General features: G+C 38.6%; 1 protein-coding gene across 8 annotated transcripts in view; it reads right to left on the bottom strand.

Moving 5' to 3' along the window:
* The window catches only part of ENOX2 (ecto-NOX disulfide-thiol exchanger 2), a 286,573-nt gene that overhangs the window by 160,703 nt on the left and 111,102 nt on the right, over positions 1-14,768 (bottom strand). For all 8 annotated transcript variants that reach the window (XM_040468180.1, XM_040468176.1, XM_040468174.1 and 5 more), the window contains one exon: positions 7,914-8,057. Coding sequence is in view for 3 of the 8 variants with exons in the window: in XM_040468170.1 (XP_040324104.1) it covers positions 7,914-8,057 (144 nt within the window). In the remaining 5 variants the exon portion in view is untranslated. The remainder of the gene's footprint in view (positions 1-7,913; positions 8,058-14,768) is intronic.

Raw genomic sequence — 14,768 nt, 5'->3', positions numbered from 1 at the left:
GTGCTGTTTTCCAGTGGCATGCCCACAGACCCACGTTGTTCTTAATTTGTAGCTTCCACTGAATTGTGACATAGGCCATCACTCTCAATGACAGTGGCTGGGGAAGTAATCTGCTCTGCGGATTCAATCTGCCCCATAGGCGGATATCAAAGCATACATTTGGAGTTGGAGATGGTAGGGAGCCTCAATAGGCCTTAGGCTTAAGCCATGTTCTTCATCCAGTTTTACTTATAATAAAGCTGATACAACATTTTATTCCTCACACGCCTTTCTGTGTTTGTTTTCAGTTTGATTCAGAACTGGAAGGAGAAAAGCCCTCACACTCTCAAACCCTAACAAGCAGAAGCAGTAACTATAAAAGTAAAAGAAGTAAAAATCTGACAGTTTTCAAAATACTTTCATTTAACAGATGTGGAAAGTGAGGTTTAAAAGAAAAGGCTTCTGTGATTTACCCAGGGTCAAAATACTACTAAGTGGCATGCCCAGTACTAAAATTACAATCTTTAGTATTCTTTTCACTACATGCCTGAGAATGTTCCTTTCTGTTATTAAGGCCAAGGAGGCCCATACAGACCCCAGGATCAAGGACAGTTGCTTTGGTAATGTTACCATTCTAACAGGAGAGGAAAACAACCTCCTCAAATCTTAAGAATCCTCTTACTCTGAGATTGAGCTATACTGATGTAAAACTGACTTTTTTCAGATAAGTCCTTACCTTGAAATCAAGATATTGAAAGAGATCCTTGAAATCAAGATATTGAAAGAGATACTTCAGAAAAAACAATATAACAATGTTTAAATCATAGATAAATATTATACATTTTTTTCCCATTTCGATAGAGTTTCCATAAGGGTGGGCTGAGATAGGGGACACAAACTGTCCCCTGCCAAGTAAGCAAAGGTCACAAAGATCTTATTCTATGATTTTCTGAGCTGCTAGAGTCCAGCTCTACAGAGGCAATTTCCTCATAGGTGTTTCCCAGTCTCAAACTTCTTTTGTAGCTTGAGATCAAAGGGCCCTCCCCTGTGTAGCAGGTAGAATAAATATGGGATGTCATATACCACTGGGTTAGCTTGCTACAAATCCCATAATACTATTAGCATGGGGGTAGCCAGCTCCTCTAAGGTTATACACGCGCTTTCTGCAGTACAGATGAATCAACTGCATGCCACAGTCCTAACCAGTTTGAAATGATTATATGGCTCTGGTAGTTCTGGTTCTGCCACTAATTAACCATATGACTTTATTTTATTTTGAGTTTATTTATTTATTTTGAGAGAGACAGAGACAGTGCAAGTGGTGGAGGGGCAGAGAGAGAGGGAGAGAGAGAGAATCCCAAGCAGGCCTCACACTGCCAGCACAGAGCCCTATGCAGGGCTCGAATTTACAAACTGTGAGATCATGACCTGAGTTGAAACCAAGAGTTCAATGATCAACCGACTGAGTCACCCAGGCACCCCACTCTGTGACATTAGATACGCCTCTTCTCTAGGTCTCTGCTTCTTCCTTTGTGAAAATGATGGAGTTAGGCAAGGTTGCCTCCAACTCTAAAATGCTGTGAGTCAACATCCGCCAATAGCCCTTCTATTACCAACACATGAGGCTGACTCACACTTGGTGTCTGCCAAGAGAAGTACTAAAAGCTTAGATACAATAAAGTCACAAAATCATTCCAAAGCCATTCTCATGGTGGGGTCAACTTAAGACAGATATATATATTTGCGTTTTTCTATTCTGCCTCTTTTGTACCACCTTCAATCTCCCGTCCCCGTGACAATCCATGAAGATAAACATTTCACAATGAGTTTCTATCAATGTGAGAAAGACAGAAGTCAGCTTACTTTTGGGATCATCTAGTTATCAACATATGGTTTTATTTCTTGAAGTTGTAATCAGATAAAAATGTCCAATGGACTAAAGAAACTGAGTAGGGTTGTTAGTCTTTTTTTTCTTATTTTAATTCCATTTGAAGGAATAATAGGCTCTTCTTGCTTTTGGAAATATAATAATTCAGCTGACATGCTAGAAATACCAAACACGAAGATATAAAATGGTGGCATTTTCTCTCTTTAAAAACAATCAATGCTTTCATTTGTGGACTTCAAAGTACATGTGAAATAAAAGTCTCAGCCGTGTGAGTCTGAGGTAAATCAAAAGGCTGTTAAGTGTCATAGAAAAGTTTTCTGGTTCATCGCCCCTCTTCTAGGTAGGAAAGGAAACAAAAGTACTCCCAAACAGATGAGTGCTTATCTCACTTTTATATTTCTCTCTCAAACAGGCTTAAGCAACTTCCCCGTAACCATTCATTCCAATATAATTCTTCCTTATGTCTGACTTGGTGCTGTACAGGCCCACTTCATCCTATTAATCTCGCCTTGGCAGTGCTAGAACTCTTCACTGTCTTTATTGTCAAGTCTCACTTTGACTTCCAGAAATTCTAAAGGAATACTTGGAAAATGAGTTAGGGGTCTATGATCAAGTTTAGATACTATCTGGAGGTCCTTATCATAACATTCCTGGAGATGCTAGTCCACCTTAGTCAAAATCATTTCTCCTCTCTGGTTATTAGCACTTCATCTCTAAAATGAAACAAATATGAAAATATATTAAGGAAAGAAAGAATTGCCATACTGGTGCAAATTATTATTGAACAGAAGGGTCTTCCTGGAGATCTTTAACTCTTGGAGCTGGGATTCAGACGTTATTGCAAATGGAAAATGGTTGAGGATGCCTCTTTCCATACTGAGCTATTCATCACTCACATGAACTTTGAGAATAATACTACTCAGTACTGGGCATCATGTATTTAAGTGCAAACCTATCTTTCAGTACAGGTCTATGAGAGAAGACAATGGAAACAGGAGTATGTCCACATCTGCATCATCACTCTGGTATCATAATTATCCCCAGGTTAGTTGCCTACTCTTCCAGAGAGCTGACATTTTCTTTTGAATACTAATGTGTCATGAGGTTGCTTAAAAGAATACATTCAATTTTAGTGATCATCTGATGGCCTTGTTGACTCATGGATTCTTCCACTTTAGAGTAAGAGAAGAGGATTGGTATCTCTGCTTCTACAAGTCCAGGTGGATATCAAACAAGAAGGCAGTTGGCATCTTCTGGACAGTCATTATAATTTGATGAGGTTTTAACAATCTTCTACTCTTGAGCCATGAAATATCATCTGAATAAGTGGACTCACTGCAATTTCAGAAAATTTGTGCTACTGCACCATTACTGAGGAAACATTTCTATAAGGAAAAGGTAAAATTTGAGAGCAAACACACTCTAAAGAATGCTGAGATCGCCTTAAGTTAAAAGCTGCAAAGCAGCCAGATCTACAAAGGAAGGGTTTGTGGTCAAATACTGTAGTGTTATCTAATCCAGATTACTGATCTACTTCACTGAGGAGTTGGGACAGGACATCCAAACTCTACCTCTGAGTTTGCCTTGGGCACTCATGAAATTTCACCTGGTAAAGAGGCAAGGATTCCATTAGGGCCAGGCATTCTTTTCACAAGCACCTGGATCTGATGTGTGGCTTATCTAAGGATATAATCTTACAAATGTTTGGAGTTTGACCTTTAGGGTCAAGTGAGGAAGTCAATTGATCAACATGAGATACCAAGTGTCCAGTTTTATTTTATTTTTTTAAATTTATTTATTTATTGAGAGAGACACAGTGTGCGTGCACACACACACACACACACACACACACACACACACACGGTGGGGGGAGCAAGGGAGAGACTTTTATGCAGGCTCCACACTCAGAACAGAGCCTGATGCAGCACTGGATCTCACAAACCATGATATATGCATGACCTGAGCTGAAATCAAGAGTTGGATACTTAACCAACTGAGCCACCCAGGCACCCCAAAAGTGCCCAGTTTTATACACAGCTCTACTCTGGCAGTGATAAGAGAATAATAGAAAATATTAAGGCCAGGGTAAAGCAATTATTCATCCAGATACATGATCAATCAATAAATATTTCTTGAGCATCTATTGTGTGCAAGACACTGTATCTTTGCTAAAAGCCATTTTAGCAGGAGTCAGGGGCCCTTCCAATAATGGGTTAATGACTGAGTTAAAAGGCTAAGACATATTTACATGAACAGATAACAACAAGGTAATCTATAACCAGTGTCAAATGAGTCATATGAATATGACCACCAAGGGGTTTCACAGGTACAAATGAGCAATTCTAACTGATGATCCAGAAAGCCTACTGGAGACGGTTGGATTTGTAGCAGGTACTTTTAGTTGGACAGGATTTTGACAAGTTAAAGGAGATAGAGCACACTAGACAAAAAAAAAAAAAAAAATGGCATGAGCAAGGTACTAAGTAGGTGGGTGCAATGCTGGTCTTGTAGCAGATTACCTTGGCTGAACTAGAAGACTTGTTTTATAGAGTAGCAGGGAAAGAAAAGCTGAAGAGACCATGGGATCTCAGAGTTTAGAGGGATCCTAGAAATGATCAAATCTGCTCACCTTACTCTCACACAAACACAGATTTCCTTAGTGTGCCACCAATGTTTAACATATATTTTAGTAATGGGTCCGGATTCCTAATATCTACAGGCATAACTGTGGCATAAGAGTTGGAGAGACGCTTTGGAGTTAGAGGCCTGCCTAAACCACTTGCTAGGTGTTCATCCTTAGGTTAGTTTATCAAACCTTTATTTCTTCACCTATAAATGTGGATGATAATATGCTCACCGAAAGTGGAGGTAGGGATAGAAAGGAGAAAGAATGCTTGAAGGAGACAGAAAAGGATGAGGAATCTGTAAAGTGCATTGCCAAGGAAGGCAGAAGTAGAGAGAATTCAAGGTAGGGAAGGTTGTTAACAGCATGAAATGAACAAAACAGGTCAAAGTGGTTGAGACCAGCCAAAAGGCCAGGGACTTTGACAATTTGGAGGTCACTTGTGACCTTTAAGAAATCAATTTTAGTATAAAAGGAGAGAGGCAAATTGTAGAAAAGGATGAAATAAGAGGGATGGGAAAGGAAGAAAACCAGAATGTGTAGTGAGGAACTAGAACTGCAGTCAAAGACCCCTCCTCATTTGCAGTGACAGGAGAGTGAGAAAGATGGCTTTGATTCAAAGGGGTCACATGGTTCAGTGATATAATATCTGGATGTGTAGCTCAGCTTAGGACTGAAATGACTGGTAGTTCTGTTAAGGACTTCCAACCCTAGCCTTCCTCCTTGCTGAGATGCAGGGAACAGTGACAAAGGACGAAAATACAATTACAAAGCAATCTACCCATTTATAATGCTGTATGGTTGCCAGCTGAGCAATTATAAGAGCTTCCCCATATAGTAAAACCTCATTAATTTGGACTTCACATTTTTGGAATTTGTGGCAATTTAACCTGGGCTGGAGTCACAAAGAAAGGGTACTACTTACAAAGAAAGGGTTCACTAAGCAAACAGTGTGAAAAAGATTGCAAGAGAGCTAATTTAGCCTGCCAGGGCCTATTTCACCTATTTAAAGAAAATAGTCTTTTTTTAAAGAACCTCAGCATATTCATTATTTGAATGCAAATTGATTCTGCTAATTGTAGATTAGTATAATCTATTGCTAAAATCCTATATCTGCAACGGTTACTTACTTTGCTCTCACTGAATATGCTCATTAGAAATAAAACTGCAATTCTTTAAAGTTACTTCACAATTCCAATGAATTCATACCCCTTTCCCCACTCTCATGAATTAACTACAGTTCAGGAGGTATTACTCTAAACTAGCACATCACTTATTAAGAACACAGTGGAAAAACTAATAAGTGATCAAAAAAGGCCTCAGAGCAGCCAAAATAGATTTCCTAAAGTTGATGCCCTAAATCCTTTAACTCTTTCCATACCAGGTTCTCTTATAGCTGATTTAATATACGGATCTGACATACCAACTTGGAAATGGCTGGCTTTTTTTTTTAATGTTTTATTATTTTTTAAATGTATTTTTGATAGACTGCAAGCAGGGGAGGGCCAGAGAGAGGGGGAGGACAGAGGATCTGAAGCGGGCTCTGCGCTGACAGCAGTGAGCCCCACGTGGGGCTTGAACTTACAAACTGTGAGATCATAACCTGAGCAGGAGTTGTATACTCAACCAACTGAGCTACCCAGGTGCCCCTGGGTTTTTTGTTTTTTAGTGTTTGTAACTGATTAGAAGGAGAAAAAGGGCTGCTGCATGAAGGGACACTGAGAGAAACCAGAAGTGACTGCAGACTGCAGAAAGGAGACAGGACATGTATAAAATATGGCTGTAATAACTAAAAAGCTACCAGACTGTAGGACATTTTACTGTAGAGATAAAAGGCCTATATTCCTTAGTAAACCCTGAAAACTATAATAGAGTGTTATAGTGCAGTACAATAACTAATATCTGGAATTATGCCTCTAAATGATCAGAGTTGAATACATTCCTTAAAAAGGCAGATACATTTACACACACACACACACACACACACACACACACACACACATGCAATTTGTATCCATAATGGTTAACCTAAAAATGTGAAATGTGTTGATACTCAAACAGGTAAAGTTCATAATATTATCATATAATAATAATGATAACAAAATAGCAACATTTATTAAGTGATTACTGTGTGCAAACATCATGCTAAGCACTTTACCTTATATAATTGTGTTTAAATCCTAATAGGTGGGTTTTAGTACCATTTCTACTTTACAATTGAAGTGAAACTCAGAGAGGTTAAGGAACCGGGCCCCCCCCCCCCGGCCACAAACAGAAATAGAGCTGGGATTAGAACTCACACCAGTTCTTTAGCTATAAACTATGCTTTTCCAATGTTCCAGAAAATACAGCTATCTAAAAATCACTCTTCTTGAGAGCTCCAGAGAGCTGTGTTTTACTGTGTTTTTGTTTTCCAAATTTGTATTTGAGAAATACCTTGATTTATAAGTGAAAGGACGTATAATCTTCGAATCAGATATGATCTTATATGTTTGTAAACATGCTCCATGTTACAAGGTGAATATAAAATAGTAAAAAAACCAAAAAAACAAAAACAACAAAACAAAACACCGTGAACGTGTCTATTAGGCTAATCCCCAATCTCAGATCAGTTTCTACACACTGTGGATACTGTTTTCAAATGACTAGCCAAGCAACAAAGAGATACAATTTTAAAGTATCAAATGATCAGTTAAGAATTGGTTCTCCTGTTGCTTCCCCACTTGTTTTGGAGAAATTTAACCTGAGAATAGGCTAATGGAACATGAAGGTAAAGGAGGATTGCAGGGGAGGATAAAAACTCAGTTGACTATTATAAACGGTTTAGGGCAATCAGCTCGTCACCTGTTCTAAGAGAACTATGAGGGCATAAAACACATGTGGGCATATTGTGTACTGGGGGAAACAAGGCTGGGGTGGGGAGATGCAAATATATGCAGTTATCTGCATTACGGGTAAAAGTGAGGGTAGCCCACCACATGGACATGCAAAGAAAAACATACAGTGAAAGCATTCACTCGTGAAATCCTTCTACTTAAATCAATGTTTTTTACTCATCTTTTTTTTGTGTGTGTGTGTCAAGCCTACCCATTCAAGGGTCAGCTACAAAGGTCACTTCTGCTGTGAAGTGTTCCACAATGCCCAAGGCTGAATTATACTCTTCCCCATTTGTGCTCTCATAGGGTTTTTTACCCTGTTTTCCACAGTTAGCCACATTACCAATGATACTCTATCTCATTATTAGTTATTCTTGCATGTGCTTCCCCCCCACTCTACCCCACCGTGAGTTCACTGAGGGCAGGGGACTCTTTCTCATTTCTGTGGTTCTACAAATCCCAGCGAAGTGTCAATCACATACTAGGCTCTGGGAAAATGCTGACTCAATAGCACTGGCTTAAGACAGTGCATTATTGCCTAGCTTACCTGAAGGAGCATTTGTTCTCTTTCTTTTCTTGCTTGACTCCCCTCCATTCTCAATGAGGCCTTCTGTGACCAGAGGGCCACTGGCACTACCAAACTGCAGGGGTTCGTTGTTGTTGGCAGGGTCAAAGGGCAGCTGGTTCAATCCTAAAGAAGAAAAAGAAAGCCAAAATCCAGACTCCATTAAGGACTGGGATGTCTCTAGATTGTATTATATGAGCCACTAGAGGAAAACTCTCTAAATCTTAAGAAACTAGGAATAACAGGTGAATTCCTTAAAACCAGTTGTCTTCTGTAATTTTTCCAGATTTTGTTGACAAGTACAGATTTAAAACATAGGGTCTTGTAAGACTGTCACTCAGTCTTATAAGAAGATCCCTGACGTTTCTGGGAAATTAGCATTTTTGGCCACAAGCTATAAAATTATCTTCTACCTCCTTCCTTAAAAGAGATAAGGTCTTCTTTAAATGTGGCTATGGTGAAACCCACGGTTCCGTTGAAAAAGCTTGGTTATGTATTCCTCAGACTGTCCCTTGACATTTTTCCATTCTTTCACTGCAAGGTGATGCAGATATCATTAGAGCATCCTGGCATCAAAGTCACTGCCAACAATAACAGAGGTTTCTACAAAAGAAAACCACAATTCTATGGCAAATGAGAGAAGGAAACAAAGATACAGAACTTGCAATGAGATTAGTTAGTAGTTGGAGTGCTGGGGAGTAATGACCCGGGTTTGGCTAGTGCTACTTCTATCCATTCCAAATGATGCCACAGCATGGTTACTTTACTAGTTGCTGCTGCATCATCTAAAACGGCAGAAGGCACTGTCTACTCTCTAGGTCTTACATGCTTCAGCCCGGGAGGAGCAGAGGGTTTCTTACTCATCTGGCACCAGCACCTGGAATTTCAAGTGTTTCAATTAAAACTTCATGAAATGTGGAATCAAAAGCTTTGTTAAAGACCAAAGTTAGGTGATCTCTCTTAAGCCTTTTAGCCACTGGTTCCCTAATCCTATCAAAAGAGGAATCAGGTTGGCCTGCCAGGCTCATTCTTTAACCCTCAATGTTTCAATGGGCAGCAGCTATACAATTCCTGAGGCAATGTTGTAAATGGTCAATAAAAGCTTGGAGTCCAGTCAGCTAAAAGTCAATCAAGTTTCAGTAAAATGACTGCTAAGATCCTAACAAAATGTCTGTACATTATTGGTTTTAGTTAAAGTACCCCTAGGCTAATGTTTTCAGCCCACATAACAAATACGATTTCTTCAGCAATCAGACTCCACTTGGCACACCTCCATTAAATGTCTTCTGGGATTTGTCAAACATTTTTCCTTTACATCACCTGAGTAACTAAAGTGAAGGAATGAAAACTCACTTCTGTATCTTAAGTCAACTGTTCACTGCATCATATCCATGTTCTATTAAATCCCTATCATGATTAGAAAGAACTAAGGAAACAAACATCAATACATAGCAATGTATTAAATACATAACAATGTATTAAAAAACATTCAGATAAGGCCAAGACTATTTTCAAAGAAGACTAGATTTTTATACAATTTACAAATGAAGAGGTTTCTTGCACCTGAGTGGTCCCAGGGTCAAATGTGAGTAGTGTACTGTTAGAAAAACTTTTCTTGGTATTTCCTTCTGCAATATTATACTGACCAAAACAAGCTCTATGGGGGATGGAATGGCATAGTGGATACAGCATGTGTTTCGATCAGGGCTAAAACCCAAAGCTGTGTCTTTTACTAGCTGGCAATTCATGTAATCTCCCTTACTCTTAGTTTCATAATGTGTAAAAATGGAGTGATAACATTTGTACAGGGTTGTTGCAAAGATTAACAAGATAAAAAAATATATATTTAAAGTTATGATTATCTTATTCTAAATGAATTAAAAAAAACAACCTTTTTCAGCTTGTAAACTCTTCTAACGAGGATCTTCCCCCCAAAACTCTTCCCAACCCACAACTGTATCCCTGGTGCCTATCATCATGCCTGGCAAATAGTGAGTGTTGAATTAATGAATTAATAGTCCACAGGGAGGGGTAGGTGACTCATTCCATTAACCTATGTAAAGACGTGATAGCTGATAATCAAGAATTAATGCCACAACTTAGAAGTTATGATGCTGATTATATCAACATTACTTAAAATAATTAGAATTCAAATGCATCTCTATCATTGGAGAACTATACTGCAAGAAGGTGAAAGCTTGATCAAAAGGAATGCTCAGGGATTAGGAGGTTCTGATTAATGATGGTTAATCAGAAATTTTTTTCCTTATTTTGTTTTGCATTTGATAATTTTACAGAATATATTAGTCCATTTCCCTGCTTTATTAAGTAGATGACTTACAGAACTTCAGAGTTCTTACAGATGTTCTTACAGAACTTCAGAGCCATAATCTATAAAAGGAAGCTAATAACAGTGCCTAACTCATAGGATTTTTAAAAGGATTAAAATGAAATTATGTATGTAGAAGATTCTGCATTACATCTGGCATATAGCAGATACTCAATAAATATTAACTGCCACTACCATAATTTTGAATTTCTATTTCTATTCCATTTCAATTTCTAGATTGTTGATGTGCAATGTGCAGAGACTGGTCTGAATTTGCTCTGATTCAAGGATAGACCTTTTTTCCTCATTGAATCTTTTCATTGTTGGCTTTACCTTTTTCTAGAAGTTGGAGTCCAGGAAAAGAATCTGCTAAATTAAAACTATTCAGTCATAGATATTTGACTATAATTGTTTTACTGTTTATTTAGTCCCAGATGATAATTTTAGGGATTTAGGTATTTTGTTACTCTTCCTAACATGCAGATTTTTGTTTGGCACTAAATAAAACTGAGATTTCAAGTACTTTCTCTGTGTCCACCTCATATATGATCCAGATTATGTGGCAATCCTGATAATTTAAGCACAACATCACAGGCCTGTTTCTTATAGAAAAGGATCTCATATCAAGGTGAGAAAGACATGCCACTCAGTAAGTTGATTGATTGAATATGCATCTACATTTTATATTCTCTGGGACCCCATACAGTCTCCAAAGATTTGTAGTGTTGAGAACAAGGGCTATATAGACAGCAAAATCCTATGACATCAGTGCTTTCTAGCCACTTTTATTGTATTTTTTTTATTCATCCCCTAACAGAAAATAAAGCCAATAAATCAGTAAATCAATAGGTACTTAGAAGATCTTTTCTGTGTCATGTATATGTGATCCATGCTGAATGCTATTGTAAGTAAAATAGCCCCATTAAAACTATTTATTCTAAAAAGAAAACTACCACTTTAATTTCAAGGATTCTTCCTGCAGAAATTATGACTTAAGTGTAAAATATAAGCAATTATCATATTGTAATTCTCACCAAAACTATAGAATTTATCTTTAAATCTCTTATGGAAGCTAGTTCTACTAATTTCCCACTATACATGATGAAATCATTAGATTAAAAAGATATTAGGAAAATGTTAGACTAGGGGGAAACTTTTGCGGTTATTTAGTTCATTCTTTTATGCAACACAGGAATCTTATCTATAGAACCTAAATCCAGGGGGTACTTCTTGGCCTGGGGACCATTCCTTGCTGTGCTCCCAGAGATTCACCTTGCTTTGCTGGCCTTTTTAAAAACTCCTGCCTCCTCTATTTTGAGGGTTCCTTTTTCATCTCCCCCAATGTGCCTACGAAGTAGGATGCATTTTATTCAACTATTAACTTGCTTATTGTCCCTAAAATGAGTTCATGGCACGTCTAACTTTGTAAGCGTCCTATTGATAGTCACTGCAAGAAAAATAGACGAGGGAGCCATGAACAGTTTAACAGAGCAATGTTAGACATTTTCTAAAGTCTTAGATAGTTCTCATTGTCCTTGCCCTTTTATTCCTGAGGGTAAATGTAATAAAACTTTGAACTTTGCTCATTCATGTCTCCTCCCATCTTGTCCCCTCACTGCCTAACCCCACAAAATATACAGTTTGTCTAGAGGGAAGCACAAATTGATAAAAAATAAAGGAAAACATAATAAACATGAGTGTTACAGATTTTTGCTATTGCTGTAGTTTATGATCACAATTAAGTCCATGTGGTAACGTAATCTCATCTAAAACCAGGTTGACTGGTTTAGAGAGCTGACCAGCTTTACTTCATGTCACGTCAAAATACAGATTATCTGACTTCATAACATGCACTTTCGAAAGTATGCATATCGGGGGAAGGGTGGGGGTGGGGTCCTTGGAGAATGACATTTCCCACCCAATGGAGCCAGCAAATTAAACATCTCAGAATGAAGTGTGTTTCTCAGTGAGTTCACAGGCAATGATGTCTGCCATACAGATGCAAATGATTCCTGGGCTTTGAGGGGAGCACTGAAGAATTTTCCTGACTCTTGTGAAAGAAGATCAATGATCTCTTTGTGCCCAGCTGCTGTTAGAGTTACTGTCACAATTCACTTTACAGAGCTTTCCACTATCAGGTCAAATTAGGACTAACCTTCATGATGCAATCTAACACTTTTAATGATTGCTCCAGGTTATGGTATGGAAATATGACCATGTGGGTCCCTGCCACTTCTTATTTGCAGCTGCGGGCCATAGACTTAAGGTGGTACAATCTTAGCAAAAAGGAAACACAATTATACTCTGGATTAATTCCCTTTGAAAGAAAATGGTTAGCTACTGAGAAATCTGGTAAATTCAATTCAAGGAAGCAATGTCCAGACAGACATTTAGATTGAAAAAATAGAGTATCCGTTTTTGGCAAAAGTAACATTATAGCTAATTTGTGTATGAAACAAATTTCTGTAACCTGAATCCTATTTTCCAGCTGACTTCAGTCTGAAATCAGGGGAAGTAGAGGGTCTCCAAATTAGTTTTTACTTCAAAACTTTTGGAGAAACAAGGGGTTATTAGGATAATGGTTAGGACCTTAGTGTGCTGGTAGGTGCTTTTGTAGGATTTATCTATCCCTGGGAGCTTCTTCTCGTCCTTCCTCAGCATAGGCCTGAAAACCTCTGACTCCATATTTTCAGCTGTCACTATGGAGTTGCTCCACTTGCTACTTCTGGGGGAATATTTGCAATGTCTAACAGACCTGGGCTGCAGTATCACTTTGTGGCCACAGTGGCTAGCAGCCAAAACAAATGAACATTTCTTAGTTCCAGGTCTTAGCTCATGTCAAACAAATGAAACCTACTTTGTCAATTTCATGAGTTCAATATTCTGTATAACTGGTTTAGCTGAAACAACAGTAATTGTAAAAGATCAATAGGGGAGCGAAGGTAACAGGGAAAGTGATGACAAAGAAAAAGGCCAAAAGCCTTTTCTACTAAGGAGCTTGCTTGAATGGTGGTGAACATAAAAGCTTCCAGGGAAAAATTTACATTCATGTCACTCTTTCAAGGTGTGATACAGGTGACAGGCAGATTTTTATTGATAGTGATCCTTCAGCAACTTTTTAGTTATTCCCTAAACTACTGGTCAGGCATTCAAGGCCTTCAAAATAAGGCCCCACCCATTTTGAGCACTGTCTTTCACTATGCTTCAGCTTGTACTCTACCCCAACACTTTTTGAACTTTCATGCGCACACATGTTCCCAAGGGATCTTGTTAAAAATGCAGATTCTGATTTAATAAGTCTGGGTTGTGATCTGCTTTGCTAACAAGTCCCAGATGATGCTGACGCTGCTGGTGTGGGGAATCACACTTTGAGTAGAAAAGACTGACACTCTAGCAAAATGGGACTACCTGGTGTTCAATGAATCACTCCAGTAATTTCCTTGTCTCCACACCTTTAGCTCACATTGCTCCATCACCAACTTCTTGAATTCCAACTTTCAAAATACTATACTATCCTTCTCTTAGGGTTTATCTCAGATGTTATTTCCTTCATGATGCCTTTCCTTAACCACTTCCACCCAATTGATGATATACACAGCAATGGAACAGGGCTACCAGGGGATCAACCATTCATTGGCTGTTAAGAATGTGTTCTGTTTTTACAAACATTATATTTTCATTTTCTTTTCTAATTATTCCCATTTTACAACAAAGAAAGGGAATCTTATAGAATTTAGGTAAATTTCCTAAGGTCATGCAGCTAATAAACAATACAGCAAGGAACTTGGGCTTTTTTAAAATTCTAAAACACTGTTCTGGTTCCCCTCAGATTCTCATCTGCATTTTTCATATGCCTTTTAGAGCATGCCTTGTGCTATAGTTCTCTGAGTATTTCTCTTATCCTCCCTTATCTCCTGCCTTACTCACTGACACTAAGTTGTAAACTCCTTTACTACACACTTTACCTCCCAGTAATTTTATTTAATTTTTTTAATGTTTATTTATTTTTGAGAGACAGAGATACAGACTGTGAGCGGGGGAGGGGCAGAGAGAGAGAAGGAGATGCAGAATCCGAAGCAGGCTCCAGGCTCTGAGCTGTCAGCACAGAGCCCGATGCGGGGCTTGAACTCACAAACTGTGAGATCATGACCTGAGCTGAAGTCAGATGTTCCACTGACTGAGCCACCCAGGTGTCCCATCCCAGTCATTTTAAAAATCTCCTCCTCCAAGATGCCTGGCATGATGCCTTGTACAATGTTACAAACACTCCAGACATGTGTATCGATCTGAACTCTGCTACAACTTAGGTACAATAGTTGTGTTTCCCACCCCAGATGCTAACCAACCTGCTGCTGGGGCTGTCATGAAGGGAAGTATGATTTGGGTTCCTTCAGCATTCTTGGTATCCCCTCTAATCCAGGATCCCTGAAGACTCTTTGGGGAGTGCTGGTAGATGGTCATACACTCTACCCCCAACCTTGATTATGCATAACTTCATTCTCCAATGA

The sequence above is a fragment of the Herpailurus yagouaroundi genome, unplaced genomic scaffold (assembly GCF_014898765.1).
Source record: "Herpailurus yagouaroundi ecotype Mexico unplaced genomic scaffold, PumYag 67681, whole genome shotgun sequence".
Classification (NCBI taxonomy): domain Eukaryota; kingdom Metazoa; phylum Chordata; class Mammalia; order Carnivora; family Felidae; genus Herpailurus; species Herpailurus yagouaroundi.
The sequence above is the reverse complement of the archived record's forward strand: the minus strand, read 5'-3'. Positions and strand labels throughout refer to the sequence as shown.